The sequence below is a fragment of the Apus apus genome, chromosome 3, assembly GCF_020740795.1.
Source record: "Apus apus isolate bApuApu2 chromosome 3, bApuApu2.pri.cur, whole genome shotgun sequence".
NCBI classification, from domain to species: Eukaryota; Metazoa; Chordata; class Aves; order Apodiformes; family Apodidae; genus Apus; species Apus apus.
Window position 1 is genome coordinate 96,629,919 of NC_067284.1, and position 12,602 is coordinate 96,642,520.

The 12,602-nt window shown below is 36.5% G+C and overlaps 1 protein-coding gene across 4 annotated transcripts in view; it reads left to right on the plus strand.

Annotated features, from left to right (window-relative positions):
• The window catches only part of MTHFD1L (methylenetetrahydrofolate dehydrogenase (NADP+ dependent) 1 like), a 151,642-nt gene that overhangs the window by 47,207 nt on the left and 91,833 nt on the right, over positions 1–12,602 (plus strand). For all 4 annotated transcript variants that reach the window (XM_051614964.1, XM_051614967.1, XM_051614965.1 and 1 more), the window contains 2 exons: positions 3,453–3,593; positions 10,635–10,703. In XM_051614964.1, coding sequence (XP_051470924.1) covers positions 3,453–3,593; positions 10,635–10,703 — 210 coding nt within the window. The remainder of the gene's footprint in view (positions 1–3,452; positions 3,594–10,634; positions 10,704–12,602) is intronic.

Consider the following 12,602-nt stretch of genomic DNA (forward strand, 5'->3'; position numbering starts at 1 on the left):
GTGCTGTTGTACAGTATTCCTGAAGTGAAACTGATTGTGTTAATGAGCAAGGAGTCAAACTTTCAGAAACAGAAACCAATGCATATTGCACGTGTTGAAAGCACTTGAAAAAATTGCATATGTTTGTTTCACCATTGTCATCCTATGAGTATAAAAGGTGCCCTTATGCTCTCATAAGGTTAATTTGTATGATTTTTCTTACTTTTTTTAAAGTTCATCAAACTATATAGTATTTCTGTATTTTAAGTGTAATTTAAATTTAACATTAAAAAATTTGGGGGGAAGGGTGAGTTGTGTTATTGGTCCCACTGGTGAGAGTTTTAATTTCCTTACTGTGCATCTCAGCTTTGGTCACATGCTTAATTTTTTATATGTGAGTTTAGAGGGACAGTTCAGAAAGAGAGCATGTGTGTGCTTTTCAGCAGTATAAAAAGCTAACCTACATTACCCTGTAAAAGCTTCTGGAAGTTTATTTAAAAAATTCTTGATAAATTGAAAGCCAGATTTTTCCAACACTATCTGAACAAGTGTTCCTGGTTTCTTGTGGGTAAATCAATTTCTGAAACAATGCAATGTGAAACAGCAATGCCAGATGGAAAAATCTCATTGTGATGATATGGGGATGTTCCTGATTCATTGGCGATATTGTAATCTTACACTCTGGATCATGAAATTCACAAGGTTCTGACTATTTTGTGGTGAAGTAAACAGCTATTGTGGTAGAGATAAGGCTTTTTGCTCATTTTGGAAATCCTGTCTTTAATTTTTCTCTGTAAATTCAGACCTCTTCTAAGCTTTGTGCCTAAATAAACAGACCAAAAAATAGTGCTAATATTTTTGCTCAATTCAGCAGGTAAAACAGTCAATTGAAAAAAAGAACTTGAGAGAGAAATCATACAATGTTTGGGGTTGGAAGGGACCTTAAGGATCATCTAGTTCCAAACCCACTGCCATGAGCAGGGATACATTCCACTAGAAATGCTTGCTTGTTTTGGTTTTGAACATAGAGTAGATACTTTTCTGTCTATAATTCACAGAAAACTCAGTATTAGTTAATATTAATCTCTGATAATTGGCTGGAGCTACAAAATCTTATATGTAGTGCAAGTTCCTTCAACATTTGAGATGTTTGCCTAAGTTTACATTTATTTTAGTAACCCAATGTGATTATTAGCTTTGAGCCAAGTTCTGCCAACCTTTTTGTCTAGCATTTCACACTGTCACTATGCTGCTGAGTCAAATTATGGCTTGTTTTATTAGTTGACATATGGCTGTCAAATGTTGCTCCTCTACTGTTTTGGGTAAAATGACCCTTGATGTATTCAGTGTTGATGTGTTGGACCATTGCATATCCGTTAACATTCTAACATGGACTTGGTGACTCGAGAAACAGAGAACAGTTGGGAAAACTCATCTCAGAGCCTAGCCAGAGATCCAGAGAAAACAGGACTTCATAGTTAACAGATGCATTTTATAAATACTTGGAGCGATGTTCTAGCACTCTTAAAATCAATGACACCTGTGTAAAATGGCAGAACACAGCAGGCACAAAAGTCTCCATTTTAATGAACAGGGATGCTGTGGTTTCTAAAGAGTATTACATGACTGATGCCCTTGATCCTGCAATTGAATCCATGTGAGTGAATCCTTTCATCAATAGAGAACTGTGACTTTACAGCTAAGGCTTCTGTCAGCACTTCATAGGTATACAAAGGTTATTAAAGTTAAAATAGCACCTGCTGCCTCAGTCTTTTGTGCCTGTTTTTTCAATTAAATATTATGTCACTCTTAGAGCATCTACCTGGGATTGGTTTTGCTGACCTTTGGGTTTATATACAAACAAAAATAATAAAATTTTATTTTTTGATCTCCTGATAAACAGCCTGATAAAGTTGGATAGCATTCCAGTATACATGTTTGGCATAGATTTCTCAAGCTTATTTTCTGTCCTACATATGCTGCAATGACTTACCAGGGACATTCTGAGCTTCAGAAAAGATGGTGGCATCCATGTCATTGAATGCTAACAGTGTTCATCATGTACCTAGCTATTCTGTAGAATATATAGATACGTACCCAGCTTATATCTGCTTTGTAAATTCAGCATTTCATTTTAATTCCTCTGCTGAAAATCTCAGGTTAGTTGTTGTGTTGGTTTTTTTTTGTATTCTGTGGCATGTATCTCTCCTTGTCTGTGCCAAATGCAGAAGAGTGCTTGGGTGCCTTCAGAAGTTTTGACAAACATACAGAAACGTAGAGTCATCCTGAATAGTGCTGCTCTGAGCTGTAGCTGTCAAGACAGAACCTAAAGGCAGGAACATAGATTTTTAAAAAGGCAGATGCTGTTAAAGCACTAGGCAAATGAGTAGGAATGATAAGGTATCTGTTGAACAATTCTCTATGAAATGCTTCTTAAAAGCAAGCAAAGCCCTCAATTAGAACAGATTCCTCTAGTATTAGTCAGTATGGGACACATCTGGTAGAGGTCTGACATAAAAACAGTCCTGAGGGATTTTTTAAATAGATAGCAGTAGGATGTCAATGACTAAATTTTTGTATAGACTAAAATTGCTGGACATGAAGAGATTACTAAGAAGCTATACTTGTTCACTTCCAACATTGCATTCCAATCACAGAATATATACGTGATTTTGCCTTTCTTCTGTGTTTATGTTCTGACAGCAAGTGGCCTGGGCTTTACTAATAGTAAATTGGTACAAATACTGCCAGTGTATACTGCAAGCTCTTAAAGAAAAGTAAGGACCACAGTTTGTGTTGTGCTGAAATATCATGCTATTGCTTTTCTACAAGAGCAATAGAACTGTTGCCACATCTGGTTGTTTGGGGTTTTTAAACTTGTACATTTATTCATTAAAAAAAAAAAAGAAAAAAAAAAAGAAAAAAAAAGGAACAAAGATATATTTTACATTATCATAGGTCAAGCACAAAACCTAGAATCAGACTTGAAATTTTGAATTTATTTAGAAAAAGAATGATCGAATGTAACAAGAATGTTTTTGAAACAAGAGTAAAAAACTTTTGGAGAACATTACAGAAAACAAAACAAAACAAAAAAACCCCAACAAACCCACACTGCTGTGTTTGTGCCAGTAAAGCTCAGAACACATCTGGTGATTTTCTTTTTTGCTGGAGAAAAAATTCTTGATCCTTTAGAGAGCTTCTGCTAAGGATAATGTGAGCCAAGGGGCTAGGCATTCTACAAGACTAGTCCTCAAGTAAATTAAGTGTAACAGAGAACATTAATGAAGGAATATAAACAAAGTGTTTCAAGTTACTCTAGTCTGACTAATCTCAAAAGCTGTGGATTACAATTCAGAGGTAGTTTGAATTGCAGTGTGAAATGTGTCTTTCCTGAGTCTATGCCTGGTGATTCCCTCTGAGTATTTGACCTGCCTTTGATTTGGTTCATGATTCTTATTTCTGTTTTACAGGCTCAGTTTGACATTGCTGTTGCAAGTGAAATTATGGCCATCCTGGCACTTACCACCAGCCTGCAAGATATGAAGGAGAGGCTAGGGAAAATGGTGGTGGCTAATGACAAGAAAGGAGAACCTGTAACAGCAGAGGATTTGGTATGTGCTGTAGACCTGTGAATAACCTCTGATGTGTTTGCCAAGGATTTTGCTTTGAACAGCACAGTCAGATATTGAAGAAAGACCAACTTCTGGGCCAAAACTTGCTCGCAGTGAGAACAAGATGTAGAACTCATTTCTCCAACTCTTTGGTAACATCTGGTTCGGAAGTGTCTGGTCTGCATAACCTACTTGGATAGTTTTCTGCAATTCTTAAGGCATCAAGTTTGGTGCTGGAGAGAGTCAAAGCACAGGTGTCCGTTTGAGAGGGCTTGTAATATTTGCTACTGTATTTGTAAAATGTGCTCAGATGCTACAATGAAAGCTACCACATGAATGCTTATACCACTAAATCAGAATGGCAGCTAGCTATTCTTAATTTATAGATTGCTGATGATCCTTAGGAAAGGGTTATCTCTTCACATCATTAAGACTTTTCTTCCTTACCTTCATTAGTTGTTGCTTTCTCATTCCCTATTTCAGCTTCTGGAAAAAGTCAGTATGTTCCTCCTTTATACCAAATTCTAGCCCTTATATGCAGGTTGTGAGTCAGTAAACAGTGGTTGGAAGCTCACATGTGTCTGTGTATGGCAGGTTCTGCTGCAGCCAGAAGTTACCAGTTAACACTTGCAATCCAGTTGTATGCCAGGAGTAGGTTCACTGTGATTGGCACTAGTTTACTGTAACATTAAATTATTTGAATTCTGGAGCCTCATCGCCAATTTAAGTTCATATATTACAGATTGACAGCACACCCTAAATAAAATAAGTATGGTAATGCTTTGCTCTTAGGCTTTTTTTTTGTCATCTAAATATATTCTTACAGTAACTGTAATGTACCTGGAAACTGTGCTTTAATGCCACCCTGCTTGCAATGACTGCCCATATCACAAAGACTATGTGTGTTTTTTCCTGTTTGTCCATTTTATGCAGACATCTGCACAAACTTACTGTGTATTTAGAATGAGGAAAGGAATCATCATCCTGCCTTGTCAGCAAAGATAGCAAATTCATGAGCCAGGAATACCCTCACAGCCTTGATGTGTTCCAGTACAATAAGGAAATGAAAACATAATATCTAACTTGCCTGGATTTAAGATTGAAATTAAGATAAAGGTCCCAAAATTTCTAAGTACCGTCATCATTAGAATTCAAAGAAAATCAGCTACTCCCAATTATGCAGGAGACATGAAGGACTGCATTTCATATTCTAGCTGTTGAAGTTTCATTATTCAGTTGCATAACTTTTTCTTTGCCAAATGGAGGGGAGTGTGAAAGGAGTTACCCTTTAGTGCACATGCAAAAACTTCAAAGTAATTCAATGTGAGAATTAAAACTACATTTGAAATACATTATTTTAATCTTGATGCTACTTTCATATGAAGGTACTTCAGTGTATTAATACTGCAAAATATTTAACTTGTCTTCAACCAGTTAATGCTAATCAGATTGATGAACGAAAGCAGTTGCTTTTCCATAGTCTGTTTTATCAGTAGTTGCTTGGTGGAAATATAATGCTAGAGCTGAAATTATCAACCGTGCACAAAGAACTTTTAAGTTTTCCCACTATGTCCCTAAAATGGAAGTAACGTCTGTTACTAATTCACTTCTCTTTGGCCTTTTTTTAAACAAACTTCCTCTGCTTAGTGTCTCAATCATTTGATAGTGCTGAACATGCTTTCCTGGTTCTTCTTTAAAGAAGTCTTCTATATTACACAACAAAAGAAAATGCCCTTCTTGATGCAATCCAGCATCCTTCTGGCTTTCTTTGCTGCTGCAGCACACTGTTCACCATCTTGAGCTTGTTGACCTTGTTGTCCACTAGGACCCCCAGATCCTCTCCAGCCAGGTGAATCCCAGTTGTTACACCCTGGGCTGTAGGCAGCTAAAGCTTTCTGGGCAGGATGGGGCATGGCTAAGTGTTCGATAAGGAGTATTTGTGAACTGTAATTTTTGTTTTCACAAGGTTTCTATCTTGAGCAAACTTTCAGATGTGTGAAGAGGTTCGATGTGAAGCCATTCTCCTGAATTTTCATCCTTTCAAGTCAGGGTCAGAGAGGAGGTAAAGCTTTGTAGCTCAGAAAGGAAAGATCTCAAGACAGCTGAATGTAGGGAAAACAATATACATGCTTTCTGAATAACTTTAATCCAAGAATAGTTCAGTCATTTTGACTTTTCATGAGAAGTTCAATCACTTTCACAAAATAAAATCAAGTTTGAAAGCTTGAATCTATCACAGCCCCTTGACATGGTATATTTTAGCCAAAAGAACTGCAATTGCATATAGTTTTATCAAATTTTAAAGCAGCTTTATCAGGGGAAGTACCACACAACCTGAATAATGGGTGGTGGCCAGTCCTACCTATCACTTTAAAAAAAAAAAATCCAGGGCTCATGTTTTATATATATTACTTGGATTTTATTCATGGAAATTTAAATATTTGACAGTTGTCTTTAGTTCATTGGAATCTATGTGAACCAAAACCACTTAATTTTTTTCTGTGATTTGTTTCCAGATCTACACAAAATATACTTCAGAACAGCACAATTGCTCTGAATTTTTACTTTATATGCAATATATTTATATGAATACAATAGTAAAACCTAAAATACACATTGGCAGATATAAACCAGATGCAGAGGCAGGCTAGGAGTAATAGAAAGAAGATAAATTGAATATTTCATGAATTGAGAAGACTTCTTCCACAAGATTAAATATCTGTCCTCTGTAATGAAATATACAGAAGTCTTTGCCAAAATGTGGTGCTCATTGTACAGTATCTTAAATATTGAATTGCTTTTTGGCTTTTACAGTGTAGTAGAATTTTGATGGACACATGCCATGTCTTTATGTTAAATGAAATGGGTCTGTATGCCCTAGATCAGTATTTCAGCAGCTATGAAAAATATTAAATAAATATGGCACAATTTTCTAAATAAGACTTATTCTTAGCTTACTTTTTGTCCCATGCTGTTAGATTTCAGTAATTCCAGGACCAAAAAAAATAGCTTTTATTTACTTTTATAAATGATCTGCCAGCTGAATATGTTTTGTTCTCTGATTCTTCAGAAACATTGTGTACATAATTCACTTTCAACCCAAGTGGTCTTCTCAGCTTACAGTTTAAGGTTTCATTTTTCACAGAACTGATATGGCAGAAAAATATTATCGTTTTGTTAGAGACTATAGTTTCAAATAAAGAGATGTTAAAAGTACAGGGGTTTTCTCTGCCTTTCCGTAACCCTTATTAATTTCACAGTAGTTACTCTCAATCACCTTTTTCATCTATTGCTGGCATTTCCACTCTTGCTAGACTTCAGAGACTGCTCCACAGGAAGTTACTTTGAAAATATTTTTGTTTTTCATCTAAGTTTGCTTTTCCTGTGTCACATGTGTAATTTTGTGCTCTATGATCTTGCTGTCCCAGGGAGCACACCTGCCTCAATGGCTGGTGGATAGATGGAAGGAGCATGATTTTCAGAAGTATGTGGGATCAGTTCCAGGAGGGAACCCAGGAGAGTTGGGTGTCCATATACATTTGATTTGGAGCACTACTTCTTTCTTCTGACAGTGAATTAGTGGAAAGCTAATGATGTTTGTGCTCACACTCTTAATTGGTGTGTAAGTGCCTAGGCCCCTAATGCTTTGATAAAATATTTATCTACTCTCTGTGAATTGGAAATGGGAATCTGATTCCTTAAATAGCTTTGAAAATCTGGTCCATGACTTTGAGCTGTGAGAATTGTTAGCTAGCTGCTTGGGGGACTGGGTATATGAAGGAATGAAAACTTTGTTCTAACAGTCATGTCAGATAGAGATGAAAACTTTATTGGTTGTTTAGCCTTTAAGAACTGTAGTTCACACCAAATCTTTTTAAGAACCACAGAAGGCAGATAGACATCATGTGTGCCAATTGGAGTCTTTGCCTTTTTTCTCTTTGCTTTCAGCTTCAGGTACAATGAGTTGTGTCCAGAATGTGCATCTAATATGGATAAAATTTCACAAAAACTTAAAATGCATAGGAAGTATTTGGGGTTTTTACTTCACCTTTTTTACCGGATTGGTGAAGAGCCATCAGAATACAAAGGTGACAGGATGGGCCGAAAATGTGTCCTGAATTAATTTTCTATTTTATTTATCCCCCAAAGCTTTCTTTCCAGTCAACACAGCTTGTGTCAGCAATGAATTTTTGAATGCTTGCTTTGAATGAGCTGGTGGTCTCATCCAGCATGAAGCAGATGACAGAAACCCCTAATTATAGGGCTACAGTTGGCATGAGTTAACACTTGTCAGTTGTTAGGCAAGTTTCCCAAGAAGAACGTTAGGGCTGATCCATGGCTGCTCAGGTAGTTAACCTTGCCTTTGACCAGCTGGAAGATCTGATGTAAAGTTTGCCGTTTGGCTTTTTTCCTCCAGAAAGTTGAATAGCTCTTACAATTGCCTTTTACATGGTAAGATTGTACCCTATCTCAGTGTTCATGTGCTGAAAATTATTAGCAGCTGTTCTCTTTTAGCGTAATGATTAATAACTTACATGCTATAATGATGGGAAAACTGAGATGCAGGAAGAAAATGTAAAAACAACCAACCCTTCCCTTCAGATATTTCTGTTGCCTATTGCCTCCTAACTAGTGTGTGTACATGGGTCTGCTCTCTGTGGGACAGATGACAACTTAACAAACTATTATAGTTTTAATTTCCTATAGTATTTGATTTGTCATTAGTGGACGAGCATAATTTCCTTCAGGTGGGGGTGGAAGGAAAAAACTGTGCATCTAATCTAAGAAATTCTGTCCTAGCTAGCTGCTCAATTGATCATATAGCAGGAAAGAAATCAGGCTTGCAGATATATTCAATAAGCATATTGCCAACTCTTGATAATTTTTTTTAATTACTTTAAATTATATGCTATGATTAACAGGAAAAATAATGTATTTGTTTTGATAAATTAGTGTGATTAAAAACTGGGGTTTCATGAAGAAATTCCTAGGATTTAAATTTGTTCCATTTAATTTTAAATCCTTAAAGCTGGGACTGGGTATTTGCTATTCTATTCTATAAGTGCTTCAGATTTGGAAGTGAATCAAAACAGTTATATAAAACAAGTAGTTACATTGAACAGATTTAAAATTTAATAGCCTAAGAAACATGGCCACTTTAGAAATCCTTTTACAAATTGCTAAAATACAAGAAATTAAAGGTGATGGCAGTGGCAGTTATTTTTACATGGTCCTAAAAAGAAAAATAATATATATATATAAAATACTGAAGTTACATTTTATTTTAGAAGCAGAAAATTTTATGGGTTACTAGTGAAATGAACCTTTGTTAAACATTGTTGAGATTTGTCTTGCACTTTTAAGTGCTTGACCTAAAACAAGTAGTTTATAATCTTACCAACTAAAACAATCTGCTGCTAAAAAGAAGCCTTTGGGTGTAATTATGATTTCCTTTCTCTTTTAACATATTTTTCCTTTTCCTTATATTTAGGCCATCAGTTTTGGGTTGAAATGAGAGTAGTTTGGTATATGTATAAAATAGCACCAAACTGCTTCTATAGAGGTGATGGAGCCTCTCCCGTTCTGACAGAGAGCTGGCATGCTTGTGTTTTCTTGTGTTTTGATCCTGTCTTCAAAAATTAAAATATTAAGTAACAGAAATCTATTTTTTGCTAATTCAGAAGAGGGAAAGCTATATTGTTTTGCTATCGGTTTCTCGTATTATGTCTTTTTGGGTCTACTGGGGTTTGTAGACAGTGTGAGGTTTACCAAATGCAAAGAAACATCTTTCCCTTCTGTCTCTTTCCTTCACTCTCCTCCAAGGAAACACTTGCAACACTGTAGTAAAAAGAAGTTTTACTATTTTGATTTCTATTCATTTTTTATCCAAGGCCAAATATTATGCTTCATTTTCCTCTGAAATCTATGCTTACATACAATGCTCAGAAAGGAGAAACTTGAATTAGTATAAAATACTGTACTATGTAATGACAGTGCAATTTTGTGTCTTAGCTGTCTGTCATTAGGCTACTTGATTTTAAACATTTTACAACAATTAGTATTTTTATTTGGTTTTAATGCTTCTTTGCCATACAAGAATGTATTAATTTTTTGTGTTCTCCACTGCATTTTTTTCTATTCATAATCTAGTTATTTCAAAACAAAACACATACTCTTCTCAAAATCAAAGTAATTTAGGAATAAATTGCTTGTGGTTTCTAGGTAGTACTCTACATATAGTCTGATAGTGATGTGCATGCTCTGTAGCCATTTTTTTCTAAAATGGGTATTGAATTTTAGTTTAGACAAATGTCATGATACTCTTACTTTAAATTCAGTCAGTGTGAAATTTATACTTAATATCCAGCAAAATGTTTAGGGAAGAGTAAGATTTTTTACAACAAAAATGTAGCAATTTACTTAGCTCCTTTTGTTATCTTGTCATTACAATAAGGCACCTCTAACTTTTATTCTTGTGATGTATTAATTATATACTCCCAGTCAACTCCTGTGTCTATTACATATATATTTGTATGATTCTTGAAAAATACCCTTTCTGGTTGTTACTAGATATTGATTCATGCTATCAATTCTGTCATGAAAGAAATACACCTGTCATTTCTTTAGGCAGTTTTAGCAAGTTATTGCCTTCTTGCTTTATCAGGATTTAGTGGCCTTTGCTTCCACTTAGGATTTTGTTGCCATGAACATCCTCATGCTGATCACTTAATAATTCTGTGCTCTCTCCATGAAGTAGGCAGAATGTTTACTTCCTGCGTTTTAAGTGTATTCAGAGCAAAGTTGCTACTATTTCTGGCATGCACTGTAAGTAACAGTTTGTTAGAAGTCTTGAGGTAACATCTAAATAAATACTTTAGGCAACACTAACTGCTTATCCACTATGGTTTGTGAGCACACTTTATTTTTCTCCTTTATAGAGTAAGGGTGTTTTCCCTGTTTTACCTCTGTAAGCTTAAGAGTAATTCAGAAGTATTGCACCTTAGAATTGACTTCTTTAAAATATGGACTCTTGTTTTTTAGGGAGTAACAGGGGCTTTGGCAGTTTTGATGAAAGATGCAATTAAGCCTACACTAATGCAGACATTAGAGGTGAGTATGGCTTATGATGTCTGCCCTTTTCTGGCTTTTGAATTCCATATTTTGCTTGTCTTGCTTCTCTCCAGCCACTGCACTTAACTTTAAAGGGTCAGACCTTTTTTTCTAGCAGCTCAAAGAACACAGAATTAGTACAACCTCACTTGGTGACTGGCCAGTCTAGTATTGTCTTTTCAATAGTAAGCTCACTGATGAGCAGCATTCAGGGGGAGAGGGAGGAAGAAGAGTGGGGAAATAATGAAGCTGCTTTGAAAACAAAAGCGTTTGGAGAAAAAGTAGTGTCTATTATGAAAGTTTGACCATCAAAAGTATTGTATGGTGAAAAGTTGAAGAATATAAAAAGATACTAGTGTGAACCCTGGTTGGTAAAATGGTCTCATTTTCTACAGCATTTCAAAGGGATAACTACACTTTTGCTTTTGTGCTTAGATGGGGACATCTTCCTATTCTCAGGGAATATTAGAAGCTGTTCACCAGAGCAGGTCTTCCAGATTGCTTTGATATTGGGGAATGGCAAAAAAACTGCCTGAGAAGGTGGAGCAGGAAACCATCTGGGTGCTTTCCAGCTGATACTGATGGTTAATTTGGTATGATTTGTGAGTGTGAGTGTCTGTGGTTAGCAGCAGCTGAAAGGAGACATTGCAGAGATAACTGCACTCCTCTGTGATCTGGCAAAGAGCCTGTATACAGGTAGTGTATTAAGCTGTGGAAGTCTCAGGAGCTGAGTCTAAGGGCGTATGAAGGGGGAGAACGACCTACTCGATAGGCTTGCACAAGCTTTATGTGGGCATCTGCTTGCTCTGGAGAAGAGGTGTAGAAGTTCATAAATCAAAAATGACTGAATGCCAGTTCTGTGTGGAACTGAACTGCCAGCTTGTGTCAGTGCTTTTTTCATATGTGAGTTGATGTGTGTATTTTAATTTGCTGGCTTATAAAGTGGTTTCTTGGTGGGTTGATTTCTGTCACAACCCTGCTGTTCTGTCACCAGAAATGCTGCCTCGAGACATTAGTGATTGATAGTGTTTCATGAAGGAATGGCAGTTGGACACTGCACCTACAGTAACTGTAGGCTTCAGCAGAACTTCCATCCAATGCTGTAGAATTGATATGACTTTGCTTGAAATGTATGTAATTATTTCATAGTGTTTATCCGTGTTTGTCATGACAGATTTGTTCCCTCGTGAACTGATCCCTTAATGTACAGCATTTATTTATACTATGTGTAACAGAGCAGCTGCTCTTTTGGACAACTCTTTGTAGTTGCAGGCTGGCTGCTGGTGGGGTGGACAGCTCGTGTTATGTTTAAAATGCCACTCACAGTAAAGATGAGGGGAGGATGGTAATGAATATTGTAAATGTCCTTCTAGCGGCCAGAGAAGTTCAAATATTTATTGACACTCCTGATTTATTTTCTTTTACTAAAACTTGAATGATAAAATTTCCTGTACTGAAAACAGTCAGCAGAAAGCATCCCTGTGACACTGTTCGTTTTTTCATATAGTTTATTAAGAGTGTGACAAAAATAAGTGCACTCTGCAGAGTAATAAGGATGGGCTGACACAGAATTACTGAAGCTTGCCCGAGAGGACATTGTCCCTGTTCCAGAGTGTGCCCAAGGCTCCTGAGTTTCTGCCAGTTCAGTACCTAGACTGTATTTTTCTTCCAGAGCTGCTCTTGCAAAAAGGCCATTTGAATATCTTCCCCTTCTCTTCTGGTGGATTTCAGAGCCCCAGGGGAGCATCTGTCCATGCCAGTGATTTAGCAGTGTGTTTGGATTTCAAGTTAGGGGCAGGGGGCCTCTTGGCTACCAACATTCTGGATGTTAGATCCAGCAGTCCAAAGTTCCTTCCTATCCATGTTGTGTGGAATAACTCTTGGAAGCACAATTGCACA